Source organism: Eptesicus fuscus, chromosome 6 (genome assembly GCF_027574615.1).
Source record: "Eptesicus fuscus isolate TK198812 chromosome 6, DD_ASM_mEF_20220401, whole genome shotgun sequence".
NCBI classification, from domain to species: Eukaryota; Metazoa; Chordata; class Mammalia; order Chiroptera; family Vespertilionidae; genus Eptesicus; species Eptesicus fuscus.
In genome coordinates this window covers 86,151,642-86,166,643 of record NC_072478.1, presented here as the reverse complement: position 1 = coordinate 86,166,643, position 15,002 = coordinate 86,151,642, and the positions used below count along the sequence as shown (strand labels likewise).

General features: G+C 43.1%; 1 protein-coding gene across 6 annotated transcripts in view; it reads right to left on the bottom strand.

Moving 5' to 3' along the window:
• The window catches only part of FBXO38 (F-box protein 38), a 53,605-nt gene extending 39,349 nt beyond the window's left edge, over nt 1-14,256 (bottom strand). For all 6 annotated transcript variants that reach the window (XM_028161504.2, XM_008152174.2, XM_008152175.2 and 3 more), the window contains exons 1-3: nt 14,180-14,256; nt 6,328-6,518; nt 1,413-1,546 (exon numbers count right to left, since the gene is read on the bottom strand). In XM_028161504.2, coding sequence (XP_028017305.1) covers nt 1,413-1,546; nt 6,328-6,455 — 262 coding nt within the window. In that variant the 5' untranslated portion in view covers nt 6,456-6,518; nt 14,180-14,256. The remainder of the gene's footprint in view (nt 1-1,412; nt 1,547-6,327; nt 6,519-14,179) is intronic.
• Between the last annotated feature and the right edge of the window lie 746 nt (nt 14,257-15,002).

Genomic DNA, 15,002 nt, shown 5'->3' with positions numbered 1-15,002 from the left:
CATCACATTTTCAAAATATCAGGATCTGGATACTTTGAAGAAAGATGGTTAAAAAAAACATTTAAAATTGTTAAACATAGTAATCAAAGGGCACTAATTAATGGATTGATGTTAACTGGGGGGGGGGGGGGGGGATCCTGATTGGCCCTTAATTTTAATTCTTCCCTTTCAGATATGTTCTGCTTATATAAAGTGATCAACTTCCTTTTCTTTTTTAAAAAAATATATTTTTATTGATTTCAGAGAGGAAGGGGGAGGGAGAGATAGAGACATCAATGATGAGAGAGAATCATTGATTAACTGCCTCCTGCACGCCCCATACTGGCAATGGAATCCACAACCGGGCATGTGCCCCCACCGGGAATTGAAACGTGACCTCCTGGTTCAAAGGTCAATACTCAACCACTGAGCTACACCGGCCGGGCTCAACTTTCTTTTCTCATGGTCTCTTCATCTGAGGTCCATTTGTTGTGGTTAGGCTAACTTGGAGTTCTTTACCTGCAAGGCCAATGTCTTATTTGAAAATATCCAAGCCCTAGTATAGGCCTTCTAAAAGTGCTAAAGAAATTCAAGTTCCAGAACTGCAACTTCTGTGGCCTACTAGAGCAGCTTTACAAAAATTTGTAAATATTTTTTTAACCACAGGGCACCACTGAAGGGGTATAGGAAATCATGAAAAACTGCATTGTAAAAAAAAGGACACTTTATCTAATGGGATAGACATATATTTAGGTAATAAAAGGCTCATAAGTATTTTCTAATCATATATTTGTGGAATAGGCTGATACAGTTCCTTTAAAGCAGGTGTCCTCAAACTACGGCCCGCGGGGCACATGCGGGTGTTTTTGCCCTTTTGTTTTTTTACTTCAAAATAAGATATGTGCAGTGTGCATAGGAATTTGTTCATAGTTTTTTTAAAACTATAATCCGGCCCTCCAACGGTCTGAGGGACAGTGAACTGGCCCCTTGTTTAAATAGGAAATGAAAACAACAGACCATTAAAACAGGAAAGCATCAGGCAAAATGTATTTTTGTAATAGATTTTTATTTATTTCAGAGAGGAAGGGAGAAGGAGAGAGAGAGAAAAACATCAATGATGAGAGAGAATCATTGATCAGCTGCCTCTTGTACGCCCCCTACTAGGGATCGAGCCCACAACCCTGGCATGTGTCCTTGACTGGAATCGAACCCAGGACCCCTCAGTCCAAAGCTCTGACCATTGAGCCAAACCAGCCAGGGCCAGGCAAAATGTATTTAATCAAACTAACCCAACCTTAATATATTTAGCTAAAACTCTGCCTCCTTACATGCAAGATTATTCCAATTGCCTACCTCAAGACAAAAAGATATGATGACAAGTTACCTTTTATGGAAACATAATTAATGCTAGTTTCCAGGTTAAATCCACTTACCACTTGGCATGTATTCCCACCAGCGCCCAGCACAGAGATCTACAACCCTCACAACTCTCAGATACAGGGTCACTGCTTCCTTTAGCTTCCGGGAAAGACATTCCATGCACATGATATCCTGCAGAGGGAGGTACCTTTGTGAGAGAAAGAAACTCATATTTATCAAGTCGTAAGGACTTCCTCTCCCTGATGGGTGATGTTTTCCTTCTCCCATTCTCCTACCCCTCAAATGAAATAAGACCTTAGGAATATTCATAGGGTTTTAAGATTAATAGGCATATACGGCTTTTTACTAAAAACAGGTAAGTCAGCAAATACTCAAGTATCCAAATAAAAAATACTGAGCTTCCTCTACAGGGCATTTAATAGAAACTGCCTTTCTTCTTTTAAGTTTTTAAGGACAAAAAAAAATCTCAAAAAAAAAGGTATGAAGAAAAAAATCTTAATACATTTCAAAACAAGATAAGGGAATGCAAGTAAGATGAGAGTACTGATCATTTTGAACATGCCCAATATTATTTTACTAGAGGCCTGGTGCACGAAATTCATGCACGGGAGGGTGGGGGGGTGTTGTCCCTCAGCCCAGCCTGCACCCTCTCCAATCTGGGACCCCTGTGGGATCGGGCCTTAACTGGCAGTCGGACATCTCTCTCACAATCCAGGACTGCTGGCTCCCAAGCACTCACCTGCCTGCCTGCCTGATTGCCCCTAACTGCTTCTGCCTGCCAGCCTGATCACCCCTAACCACTCCCCGGCCAGCCTGATTGATGCCTAACTGCTCCCCTGCTAGCCTGATTGCCCCCAACTGCCCTCCCCTACTGTCCCAGTCACCCTCAAGGGCCCTTCCCTGCGGGCCCAGTCACCCCCAACTGCCCTCCCCTGCAGGCCTGGCCCCCCTCCCCTGCCCTCCCCTGCAGGCCTAGTCCCCCCCAACAGCTCTCCCCTGCCAGCCTGGTTGCCCCCAACTGCCCTCCCCTGCAGGCCTGGTCGCCCCCAACTGCTCTCCCCTGCTGGCCTGGTCACGACCTAACTGCCCTCTCCTGCAGGCCTGGTCCCTCCCAACTGCCCTCCTCTGCAGGCCTCGTTGCTCCCAACTGCTCTCCCCTGCTGGCCTGGTCACCCTTAACTGCCCTCACCTGCTGGCCTGATCGCCCACAAATGCCTTCCCATGCCGGCCATCTTGTGGCAACCATCTTGTGATCACATGGGGGTGGCCATCTTGTGCGAGGGCATGACAGTCAATTTGCATATTACCTCTTTATTATATAGCATAGCTTTCCCAGATCCATTTTCTGTAGTGGCTAAAAAATTCCTCACTGCTCCCTCAACACCCCCTAAGAAACTCTATTTTCTCAGATATGTACAGTAAGTTTATAGTATATAATTTTCCCTAGATCTTTTACCTTTCAGATCACACACTTTGATAAAAGTATTTCATAAGCATTAAGTGAGAACACTTTATCTGAATTGCAATTCCTCTTTTCCAACCTCGTTGTATTTTCCTTCTTGAAACTTTTCAATTAACCTTTATTTGCTGTTTCCAGTAATACCAACATATATTTTGAAAGATCAGGAAATATCATTCTCTCTCTTTTTCAACACTCTTCCATACACACTTAGATTAATTTTTTTTAAAAACATACGAGCTACCCTTTATGGAGATGGTATCATGTCACAGATGGAAATCAATGCTTCACAACTTTTCAAGGTAGGCTGTTCAATGTTTGCCACACAGCCCTCCCCCATCCTTTCTTTCCTTCTCTGCTCTGCTGTGTTCCCTATCCCTCTATCAGTTGACTTTGGCCAATGTCAAGTCCAGGCAAAGGCTTTCTGAATTGCTAGTCACCTAGTTGAATTCTTCAACATCCCTCATTGATTCCTTTAACCTTACCCCTACCCACACGTCTCAAAATAGTCCCTTCATTAAATTATCTTCAAATTCCAGCTTAGTTTATCTTGTTTCCTGCTAGAATCCTCAATGATAAAGTAGGTGCTATAATTATTCCATTTTGCAAGTGGTGAAATTGGCTCAGAAAAAACCTGCAAAAAGTCAACAGCCAGGTAAGAGGGAGGAAGAGCAGAGATGTCAATACAGCTGGGTCTGAGTCTAATTCCTAAAAATTAAGCTAATTCTAAAGGAAAAATCCGACTATGCCTGATGAATATTTCTCTACTCCATTTTTTTCCTACCTCTGGCTCCTCTCCCATCCCTTTTAAAACTATTTTAAAAAGAGAATCAAATCAAATCATTTCTTTGCAAAAAAAAAAAAGTATTACTGCTAATTTAACTTACAGTCTCCATAACTTAAAGGTAAGCAGGACAATTTTCAGAAACTATATAACTACACATTTTATAAACAATGAAAAATATTGAATTTAGTTTTGCCACTAAAACACTTTCCCCCAAATCATTGTTATCCAAAGTATTTGCCTCAGTTAATATTATACTCCCTTTAAATACAAATAGATCAGTAATCACACAAAGTTGATCTTACATTTGCCCTCAGAAAAAGAAATGTTATTTTTTTCTTCGCAGATACATAGTCAATGGGCTGGAGTTCAAAAGGCAGATCAAATACATTTTAGAAAAGATGTGTTTAACATGGCACACACAACAAAGATTAGGTTTCTTTTAAGGAAGCCATAGTTTTACTTATTTCATGAAAATATGCTAAGTAGTTATCAAAAACTAAACCATGGGTCCTCAGATAAAAACTTCAGCAGCTTAAAAATAATTTTTTTTAGAATAAACAGCTCATACCAAATTTAAGTATTCAGCTTAGTTCACAGTTCTTTACATTCTGCCAATTTGCTGCATGTTTTTTGCATTATAACCAGAATAACATCCTTGTGCTTGACTCCAACCCTTCCATTTAAGTATTCTGTTTGAACTGTATGTTATTTGATCCACTCTCAACTTAAAATACAATCCAATTTGTCCATACTATGTCCTTCCATCATTCACAAATGTCTAACACACATGCCTAGAAACAACTTTATCTACGATTTCTTCTGGAATTTTAACAGCTTTATTGTTTATTTCATTGATGCACTTAGAATTTAGTTGTCAGGTATGAGATAAGAACATGCTTTTATTATTTTCTCCAAATGGTTTTCAGGTTGTGACATCATCAATGAATAATAACCCACATTGCTTTTCCTCAGTGATGTGAATACCAACCTTACTATAAACAAGATCCCACATATATTTGAATCTACATATGGAGCCTACATATGGAGTTTATCTATTTTACCCTACTGCCTGGATATCTTCTCCAATTCCAAATCTTTAATTATTGTATATTTTTAAATGTATTTGAATATCTGATAAGGGTACACTCTTTTTTCAAAAAATTTTGGCTATTCTAGTAGATGTTTTTCTGTAAGATGAACTTCAGTAGTTTTTCATTATGTTAAAAAAAAAATCTGTTATTTTAATTGGGCCCCTATTCCCAGAAATAAACTAACAAAAACTACATTATGACACAAAATAACGAACTGAAAACAATAAAGACTAATACATATTTATATTAGAAAAGAAAAATAAAGTGTCCATGATTCCCTACAGTAACTCTGCTACTTTTTAAAAACATCTAAATTTACAAATATTTAATAATTTTTTAAAATTAAAATCATCTCTAAGAACTTCATATGGAAATTTCCCCTAGTAAATAATCTAAAATAATTGAAAGTCCAGATGCTTAGGAAAGTTCACTGCAATTGTGTAAGAGAAAAACTGGAAATAATCCAGATGTCAAAACACTGGGGGTAAGGTAATTATCATGTCATAGGAATAGAACACAGTGACTAAAATGACAATTATGAAGACCATGTAGCAATATGAAAAAGTCAGAACATAATCATAACCATTAACACTTACCAAGCATTTAAGTCATGCAAAGTGTGAGGTGCTTTAAATCTCACTGAATCCTATATAATAAAGAGGTAATATACAAATTGTCACGCCTTCGCACAAGGTGGCCACCACAAGATGGCTGGCAGGGGAGGGCAGTTGTGGGCAATGAGGCCAGCAGGGGAGGGCAGTTGGGGATGACCAGGCCGGCAGAGGAGGGCAGTTGGGGGCAATCGGGCCAGCAGAGGAACAGTTAGTTGTCAATGAGGCTGGCAGGGGAGTGGTTAGGGATGATCAGGCTGGCAGGCATTAGTGGTTAGGGGCAATAGGCAGACAGGCAAGTGATTGGGAGCCAGCATTCCCGGATTGTGAGAAGGATGTCCGACTGCCGGTTTAGGCCCGACCCACAAGGGTCCCAGATTGCAAAGGGTGCAGGCTGGGCTGAGGGACACCGTCCCCCCCTCCGTGCACGAATTTCATGCACCGGGCCTCTAGTCCTTATTATAACATCTTTACTAGTATATCTATCATTGGTCCACAGCTAGTAAATGACAGACAAGATTCAAACTCAGGTCTCCAACTCCAGAAACAAAGCATATTGGGATTTGTTTATTGAATGGATCATGACTGAAGTAAGAGAACAGGGGAAACTAGAAAGACAGGTTTTTTTTGTTGGTGTTGTGGGTTTTTTGTTTGGTTTGGTTTCTTCAACTATTGTTATAATGCAATTTGGATAAAATATATTTAAAAAAAAAGATTTTGAAAAAAGTTCATCACAAAATAACTTCCATGTGTGCACTTCATATGGTAATGATGGGTATTATTTCATAAACTTCTGATTCAACCACTTACATATATCTGAATACTGAGCAAAAATATGTTTCTCAATGTGGGTTGTAGTAAAAAAAAAAATCAGAAATGCTGCCTTATGTACACAGTGCTGTAATAACAAAAGTCAACAAATCTTTTAGTCAAAAAGAATTCCAAGAGGCCTGGAATGTTAACACAGTCTAGAAAATAGCTGTCCAAAAGAACTTTCTACCAGAAAAGAAATAATCTTACCTAAAAATATGGCAAAGCACTTCATGTGAAAGTTGATTCATATAATCTTTTGTTTCCTCTGATACTGTTTCCTCAGGGATCTCATTATTTATGAGACATCTTTTAACACTTTTCTTTCGTGGACCCATTGCTGCGTTATCTCCAATATAGAAGAGCAAATCTCCCCTCTTTGTTACTTGAATTCAAAGTACCTGAAAGCAAGAAGAGAACAAAGGAGACTAAAGTAGCAAATCAGATGCAGAAATTATCTCTATAAAACATAGACACTAATAAAACAACATTTACTTTAAAATACAGACAAAGATAATTACAATGGTACAGATCACATTCAAATTAATAAAACTATTACACAAAAGGTACAGAACATAGTTTTCTGGAGAATAGTTCAGAATATACAACAATTATTTAGAACTAGTGACCCAGTACACGAAATTCGTGCACATTAAAAGGAGATTAATTAGAGGAAATAATTTAATATTGCTATTTGCCCTTTCTCTATAATAGAAGTGTCAGAGATGAAAGAAAATTAGTAAAATGTATGTGAAAACCTTCCTCCTGTCAGAGTCTGGAGCTCACCAAGGGACCCAGAGTCAAGTCCCCGCCCACCCACATGCACCTCAAAATCACGTGAGACCCAGACCCGGCTGCCCCCGCTCCCCATTGGGCTAGATCCAGACCTGGCTAGTCCCACCCTTGTCAAGCCCCACCAGGCAGGGGGCATAGCCTCAGGTCCCCTGGCCCGGCGCCAGGACAGGGGGCATGGCCTGAGGTCCCCCAGACCAGACCGGGGTGGGGGCGTGCCTTGAGGTCCTCCGTCAAGCCCCACCAGGTGGGGGACACGGCCTGAGATCCCCTGTCAAGCCCCGCTGGGTAGGGGGCATGGCCTGAGGTCCCCCGTCAAGCCCTGCCAGGCTGGGGGTTGCAGCCTCAGGTCCCCCGGCCCAGCACCGGGAAGGGGGTGCAGCCTCAGGTCCCCCGTCAAGCCCCACTGGGCGGGGACGCGGCCTGAGTTCCCCCGACCCAGCACTGGGGGTGAACCTTGAGGTCCCCCGTCAAGCCCCGTTGGGTGGGGGGGGGGGCGCGCGGCCTGAGGTCCCTGAAAAGCCCTGCCAGGTGGGGGGCATGGCCTGAGGTCCCCCAGCCTGGCGCTGGGGCAGGGGGAGCAGCCTGAGGTACCCTAGCCCAGTATCAGGATGGGAAGCACACCTTGAGGTCCCCCGTCAAGCCCTGCTGGGTGGGGGACGCAGCCTGAGGTCCCCTGTCAAGCCCTGTCGGATGTGGGAAGTGGCCTGAAGTCCCCTGTCAAGCCCTGCCAGGTGGGGGGTGTGGCCTGAGGTCCCCTGTCAAGCCCCACGGGGGCGTGGGAGGGCGTAGCCTCAGGTCCCTGCTGAATGCTCATTAAGGCTCCTTATGGGAACTTGGCCTCAGCTGTGGGTGCAGCCATCTTTGTGATGGAGTGATGGTCAATTAGCATATTCCCTCTTTATTAGATAAGCAAAAATCCAAGGAACCAGGAGTCCTGGATTCTAATTTGTACTCTGTTGCTTCTTAGCTAACTTACTCAATTTCACCAAGCATCAATTTCTTCAAATATAAGGCAAGAGCTCTCACTTCCCAGTCACTTGATTGCTATTCTCATCAACTGTACCAAAATATTGCTCTTGCATCCAATCCCACGGGCTTTCAGGCCTCTATCAGCCCTCACCTGGGCTACAGCAATGGCTTCCTAAATGATATCCATCACTATAATGCCAGGGCCTGGAATAAAGCCTGCCACACAGTAGGCCTATAATATGTAATTTGCTGAATAAATGCTTACCATACCATACTCCACACTGAAGCTACAGTTATCATTGTACAACATTCCTCTGATTGCTTCCTAAGTGAAAAGAGCAAGATGTTGAATTTGATAAAAGAAAAAGGACAAATATGTTTGTGTTGGCATGGGACATTTTTGGCAGGATACATGATAAAATATTAACAGTAGTTACCTCTGGGGAGTAAGAACAGCAGTTTAGGAAAGCAGGAAAGAGACTTACTTTTCATATTCTTCTCCATTGTTTGAAAATTTTAGATTGGTCAAGTGTAGTTCTTAAAAAACACACAATGACCGAATCAGCCTGCAAAAAATCCTAGTTTCTAGGATAAAATCTTTCCAATGTGGTGTCAAGCCACCTTTCCCATCTCACTTTTCAATCCTACCACTTGCTCCTCAGGACACTCACTCCAGCCACACCAACATCCTCGATTCCCTCAAACCATCACTGATATTTCATCCCTAATAAGCTACTGACTCCCGATTAGAAAGTCCTTCTCTTCCCTTCCTTATTTTTTGAAACCACTAATTTGTGTGTTTTCTTTAATCTGCCTTCAAAATCTAGTTTAAATGTTAAGTCCTCTGTGAAAACTTCTCCCTGGGAGCTTCTACCATAGCAACTTGTGTAATGTTTTATTCATCATGTCTCTGCCAGGAAAAGGAAAAGAAACTCAACCTCCTGCCTCTAGGTGATAACAAGTCCTTGGCTCATAATAAATTCTCAAATGTCTGATGTAGGAATATCCATCAGTCCTTCCATTACTCATATGCATCCAGTAGCTTCAAGGCTGCTAAGAACCGTTTCATGTTCCTATTTGCTACCACAGCACTCAATGACCTCAGCAGCAAGCCTATAACCCTGCAAAAATGTAATCACATGTTACTCCAATAAGGACACATCACAAACAGCTACCCTGCAACATGTAAATGACTCAACAAGACTATTAACTAGTACAGAGCAATCCAACCATGGGGTAATTCTCTAGCTATCATATTTTAATGCTTCACCTTTAAAAGAATCTTCACAACTCTGCTCTGGCCGGGGAGCTCAGTTGGTTAGAGCAGCAGTCACCAGTCTGTGGACCACTGGTGGTCTGTGAGGTCCGAAAGGTTGGCGACCGCTGGATTAGAGCATCATTCCTATATGCCAGGTTGTGGAGATTCCGGGTCAGAGTACATAAAAGAAGCAACCAATGAATGCATAAATAAGTGAAGCAACAAACTGTGATTTCTCTCTCTCTCAAAACTCAATAAAAGTTTTTTTTTTAAATCTTCACAATTCTGTTTACTCATACCATGTTGACTCTTCATCCTTTAAGTAAAAATCCTGCTTAGCCAAATCCACACCACTTCATAATTTACCCCCTCATCTACAATCCCACCTTTTATTGTCCCTTTATATTTGGCAATGCTGTGGTTTTGTGTAAGTCTGATTTAATAGCTCCAGTGTACAACCTACATTTGAATTTTTAAAACCAAACTGACTGCATCTGAAATATCATTGAGTTTATAAAAGTTCACTTGTTTGGAACTCAGATAAATATTTACTCACAGATATAACATTATGCACATCATATAGATGTTAGGTCTCCAGAAAGCCCACAAAAATCTCTTTAACCAACAGTAAGCATTAACTCTACACTAAAGAGCCTAAATTAGCAAGACTAACAAAATTTTAGGTGAGATTGTATGTATATTTCCCATATCGTGCCTAGAATTAGACTTGGTCATGTAAGCGACCTACCTGGCAGTAGGTAGAGTAGTGACTGCCCCCTTCCTCTAAGCCTTCGGTGGGGAAAGGACTTGTAGAGGGTTTAACAGGTGAGGACCTATAGACGGGAAGTCCATCAGTCCTCTCCAGTCTAAGTAGGTGCCCCTGAAAATGTTCAGGACGTAAAAAGCTTCCCCATTAAAGACTAATTTATCTTCCCTCACATTAAAGGACTCATTGATCTCCCCTTGCCACCACTCACTCTATAATGGACACCAAAATTGTTTTAATTAAAGTTGATTCATCTTCATTTACGTGAAATACAGCTAGGCCATGCTAAGCATTTCATCCCAGGCAATGAGTAAGAGGCCTGAGAAGAAAATACCATGCAAGACATGCAAATTCCCGAGTGACGATGTTGTCTCTCTTGTCCATGCACAGTCTCTCTTATATACTTTTATTTCAGTGGAATGAGGAATAAAAGCAAGTGAAAATAGAAAATTGCCATGACTACCCTTCTATATCTTCATTTCTTCCTACCCTTATCTCCAAAATATCACCATTTGCCTCTTGAGAAATTCAACAAAGTAGGAAAAGTCTAAAGCAGCAGTAGGTTAAAAGGGGAAGAGGAAAGGGGAGAAATTCCAGTTATCAGCAGTAGATAAAGATGACGCATTGGAGGTGGCCTGCAGAGGAGTCAGGAAGGTTAGGGAGAGGTGAGTTTATATATATGGACTACAGCTTGCAGCACTAGGTCTTATTTCTAGGATTACCAAGTTCTGGGGGCTTAGAGTCTAAACCTCAAAGAAATGTCATTCTGACAATTTTAGAGAATCCTAGAATGTTAAAAGTGGAAGGGGCCTTCAGAGACTACTTAGTCACAGAGTTGTTAATTTTTTCTGGGCCACAAACACATCTGAGACTATGATGAAAGATGCACATCTTCTCCCCAAGAGGTAAACAAATCATACCCAGACTCATGTATGCTGAATTACATACATATGACTTCAGGGACACATAAAAGCTCACCCAGAGGTCCCTACCCAAGACTGGCAAACCTCAATTCTCAAATGGATAAATAGTACCAGAGAGGATAAGTCACTTGCCCAATTGCATATATTAAGGGCCAGAGCTCAGGTTTGGATTCAGACTCCCCAACCCACACTATATACCCTATCATCAAGTCAGTCCTCTGCACCTTGGCTGCCTCCCTGCACTCTAGAGATAAGCCCCAGTGCTTGGAGATGGGCTTCTGGATGCTGTGATAGAACTACTGCTGACCGCAACTCTCCTTCCATCTAGGTTAGGCTCCCACACCGTAGTCTACAATAGCCCTGGGTATCCTATAGGCATTCTGTAGCTGTCTGTTCAGCAGACCTGAGCCACAGGAAGTATCATTTTTGTCCTGGAGGCCCAAGTACACTCTAAGTAGTAAGCCAGTGTTATCTGTGAGTATCCTGTAAACTAGGTCCTTCCATAACATCATTTCTCTTAGACATGCATGCTCTTCTCCCAACCTGCCCGTTCAAAGCTCCTCCCATCCCAAGCAAAACTACATTATCCTTTCTAATTCAATTCCTTTTGGTTGCTCCCAATTTATCCCAATCTTTTAATCCTTAGCCTTCAAGGCTTTCTCCACTTCTTGTTGGGAAGCCAACATTTCCTTGCTTACAAAATCAAGTTATTTTCCTTTTAACCCTCTATTTCCATAATAGAGGTTTTAACACATTTTGCACAATTCCCACAACTGCTGATACCTATAAAGGCCTACTACATAAATTTACTCCTTTACTCTCTAAATGTTACAACTAAAACCCTTCCTATACCTGTCCCATCTTGTCAACTTCTTCTTCCATCCCTAAATTATTCTAATTACTCCCTTCCTCAGATCACACGAGACCCTCCAGGACATGTGTTTGTCTCTTACTACACACTTTATAGGGCAGAGATTAAACACTTTACAACTAACCAGAAAACTAAGGGACTTCTTTTATAAAACGTTCACAATTCTGTATTAATTTCTCATCCCATATCTAATTAATAACAATCCTCTGGAGGAACTTCTTTTCATGATTGCTACTATCTATCTATCCATCCATCCATCATTTAAGTGACCCATCCCTTAACTCAATTATTTATTTACTGCCAACTAAGTGCTAGGTGGTGACAGACTTTCTGCCCATGTATCTCACAGTCTCAGAGTGGAGATAGATTTTACCACCAGTGTCGTACAACTCAGTCATTTCAATTATTGTATCTTAAATTACTTTTCATTATTCTCATCAAAAATACCTTCTCCCAGCCCTAGCTGGTTTGGCTCAGTGGATACAGCGTTGGCCTGCGGACTGAAGGGTCACAGGTTCGATTCTGGCCAAGGGCACATGCCCAGGTTACAGGTTCGATCCCCAGTATGGGGTGTGCAGGAGGCAGCCAATCAATGATTCTCTCTCATCATTGATGTTTCTCTCTCTCCCTCTCCCTTCCTCTCTGAAATCAATAAAAATATACTTTAAAAAATACCTTCTCCCATTTAAAACTTCCCAGTGTCATCATTCTATCTGGTCAAGGACTTCTCTGCCCTTCAGGCTTCTAATGCCTTTTTTTAGTTTCTATGGGCTTCAGCTTACTCCTGTCAAAGTAATCATGCATGTCACTAAATTTGGCCCCATTTCTCACATTAAAGATTTCCAATGTCTCCTACTGAGGATAGCCTCTTTCCTAAAGAAATGCCACACACCACATCCACCAAGCTGCTTAGATAAAAAACAAAACACAAACAAAACACCAGAATTATGGTAAAGAAAAGGGTTAAGAATCATCCAGTCCAACCCTTCATTTTCCAGGTGAAGAAAGTGAGGCCCGAAGAGGTTAAGTTGGGGTGCCCGACGTTATAAAGTCAGAAAATATCACTGCTAAATGAACCGAGCATCCAGGTCTTCAACTCTAGTTCAAGCCCAGCTTTATTTCGCTATACATTTTACCTTACTGAAATACAGTTTTTTCTTTTTCTCCTATTCTACGCCTGAGAATCTTTTTTTACTAAAGTGTATACCTCCATGCACACAGTAATTTAAACAAATACACACACACAAGTCTAAATTTTTCACCTAAAGCAGACAGATGATTCACAACACTGTATATTTTAAAGAGAGGGAAAGAGCTTTAGGAATCACCTAAACCACTAACTGTCAAAAATGCAAGTTAAAAATCACAAGCACAGATTTTCCAATTTATATGACTACATGTGTACCCTCCAAACCCCACCTTTCCCTCCCCCAGAAAATCATGGCCTTATAGAATCATTATTCATTCTTCAGTTGTGTTGGGGTTATAGGAAAGGGAATTAAGAACCAGTGACTTGACCCAACACTTTCCTTTGCCAGATGAGAAATCTTAAGTCCAGAGAACGGAAGAGATTTGCCCAAAGTGAACCGGTAAGTTAAGAGAGTTTTAGGACACATAAACAAGGTCTCCTATTTTTCTCATCGGTGTGCTTTACACTGCTGGTAGTGGTTTATAAAACAAAGTCTTCAGGGCAGAGGGCCCCAAAGGAAGCACAGGAACCTTCCTAAGAGCCCAGTTGCCCTTGGCCAGCTTGGTGTCTGAAAAGAAACACGGTAGACATCTCTTATCAGTGACCTCCTGGCTATGCAGGATGCAGGAAAGACATGCTTTTCAGGTCTCTCTTCAAGGAAAGACTCTTTGAAAGAGAGTTGAGAATCCGATTTCCTGAGCTGGGAGGGCCATCAGAGGCATCCATCACATTCATGTTAGAGATGAGCAAACTGTGCCACAGAAAGGCTCGTGGACCTGGGCAGTCACATAGTGAGTCGGTGGAAGAAGACAGACTAGAACTCGGGGCTCCGGACCCCCGAGCTGGCGGCCACTCAAGGATGTCTTCTTTGGGTCCTGCTCAGGGTCATCCCCTCCGTACGCGGACTACAGGCCTTCTCCAATTCCCTGGCTTAACCACTGACTAAATATTAACATCCTGGAATTCGTGATGCCCAGAATGAAACAAGTAGGGTGCCCCTACTTGTCTAGGCCAAACAACCCCTATTTTGTTCAAGAAAGAGCGTGTTCTGAACGCTGGTACCTTGGGCAGGTTCAAGCAAGGAGGCAAACCCCACAAGCAGGGCCTAGGAGGCCGAGAACCACAAGCCCAACCCCTGCTCTCCCGGGAGCGATAGGCCCGAAAGGGGCCCCGAGACCGACACCCAGGAGGTCGGGAGACCGGGAGCCGCCGTCCGGCCGTCCCCATCCCGCCGTTCGCGCCCCGGCTCTGCGGCCCGCCTCCCGCCCGCGGGCCCCCGGCCACCGCCTACCTACGCCGGCCCTCCGTCTGTTATTGTAGTCGAGAGGGAGGGAAAATTGCGACCGATGCTTCCCGCGGCCCCCACCGACGCGGCACTTCCGCTTCCGCCGCCGCTAGGGCACTTCCGGAATGTGGTCATCCAGGCTGGGCGCGCACCGGCGTCCATGTTGGGTGTGGGATACAGGCGTCAGCGCGCCGAAGCCATGTTGAGAGTGGCCTCCCAGCGGGGGGGGGAGGGGGACCACACACACACACACACACACACACACACACACACACACACACACACACACACACACACACACACACTCACTCTCCTGTCACGTGACAGTGTCGCCGCGCCTGCAGTCCCACGCTGGGCAAATATCCAGGGCTCGGGCGGTTGCAGCCAGCCCTTTGGACTGAGATCCTGAAGTCCGTGGTCGGCCGTGCAATGCAGGATTTAGGGCAGGACAGACGTGGGTAAAGGGAGACTTCCTCCCCTCACTGCAGAGAGACCACCATCAAACGCTTCACCTGTAAGCCTCAGGTGTGTGAGGTGAAAATGGACATCTTTTGGTACCTACTTAACAAACCACTGCAGAATTTAATGGCTAACACAATGTATTATGATTCTGTCGTGATTCTGTGGGTTGACTGGGCTCAGCTGGGCCGTTTTAGTCTGAGTCTCATCCATCTGCGGTCAGAGGTCAGCCGAGACTGTAGCTAACTTCAGGCAGAAGTGGGTGTTGCGTGGTTGGCAACTCAGGCTGGAAGCGCCCATAGGGGCTCAGCTAGAGCTACGTATCCAAATGCCTCCAGGCGACCTCTCCCTTGGTTTGGGTTTGTCACCG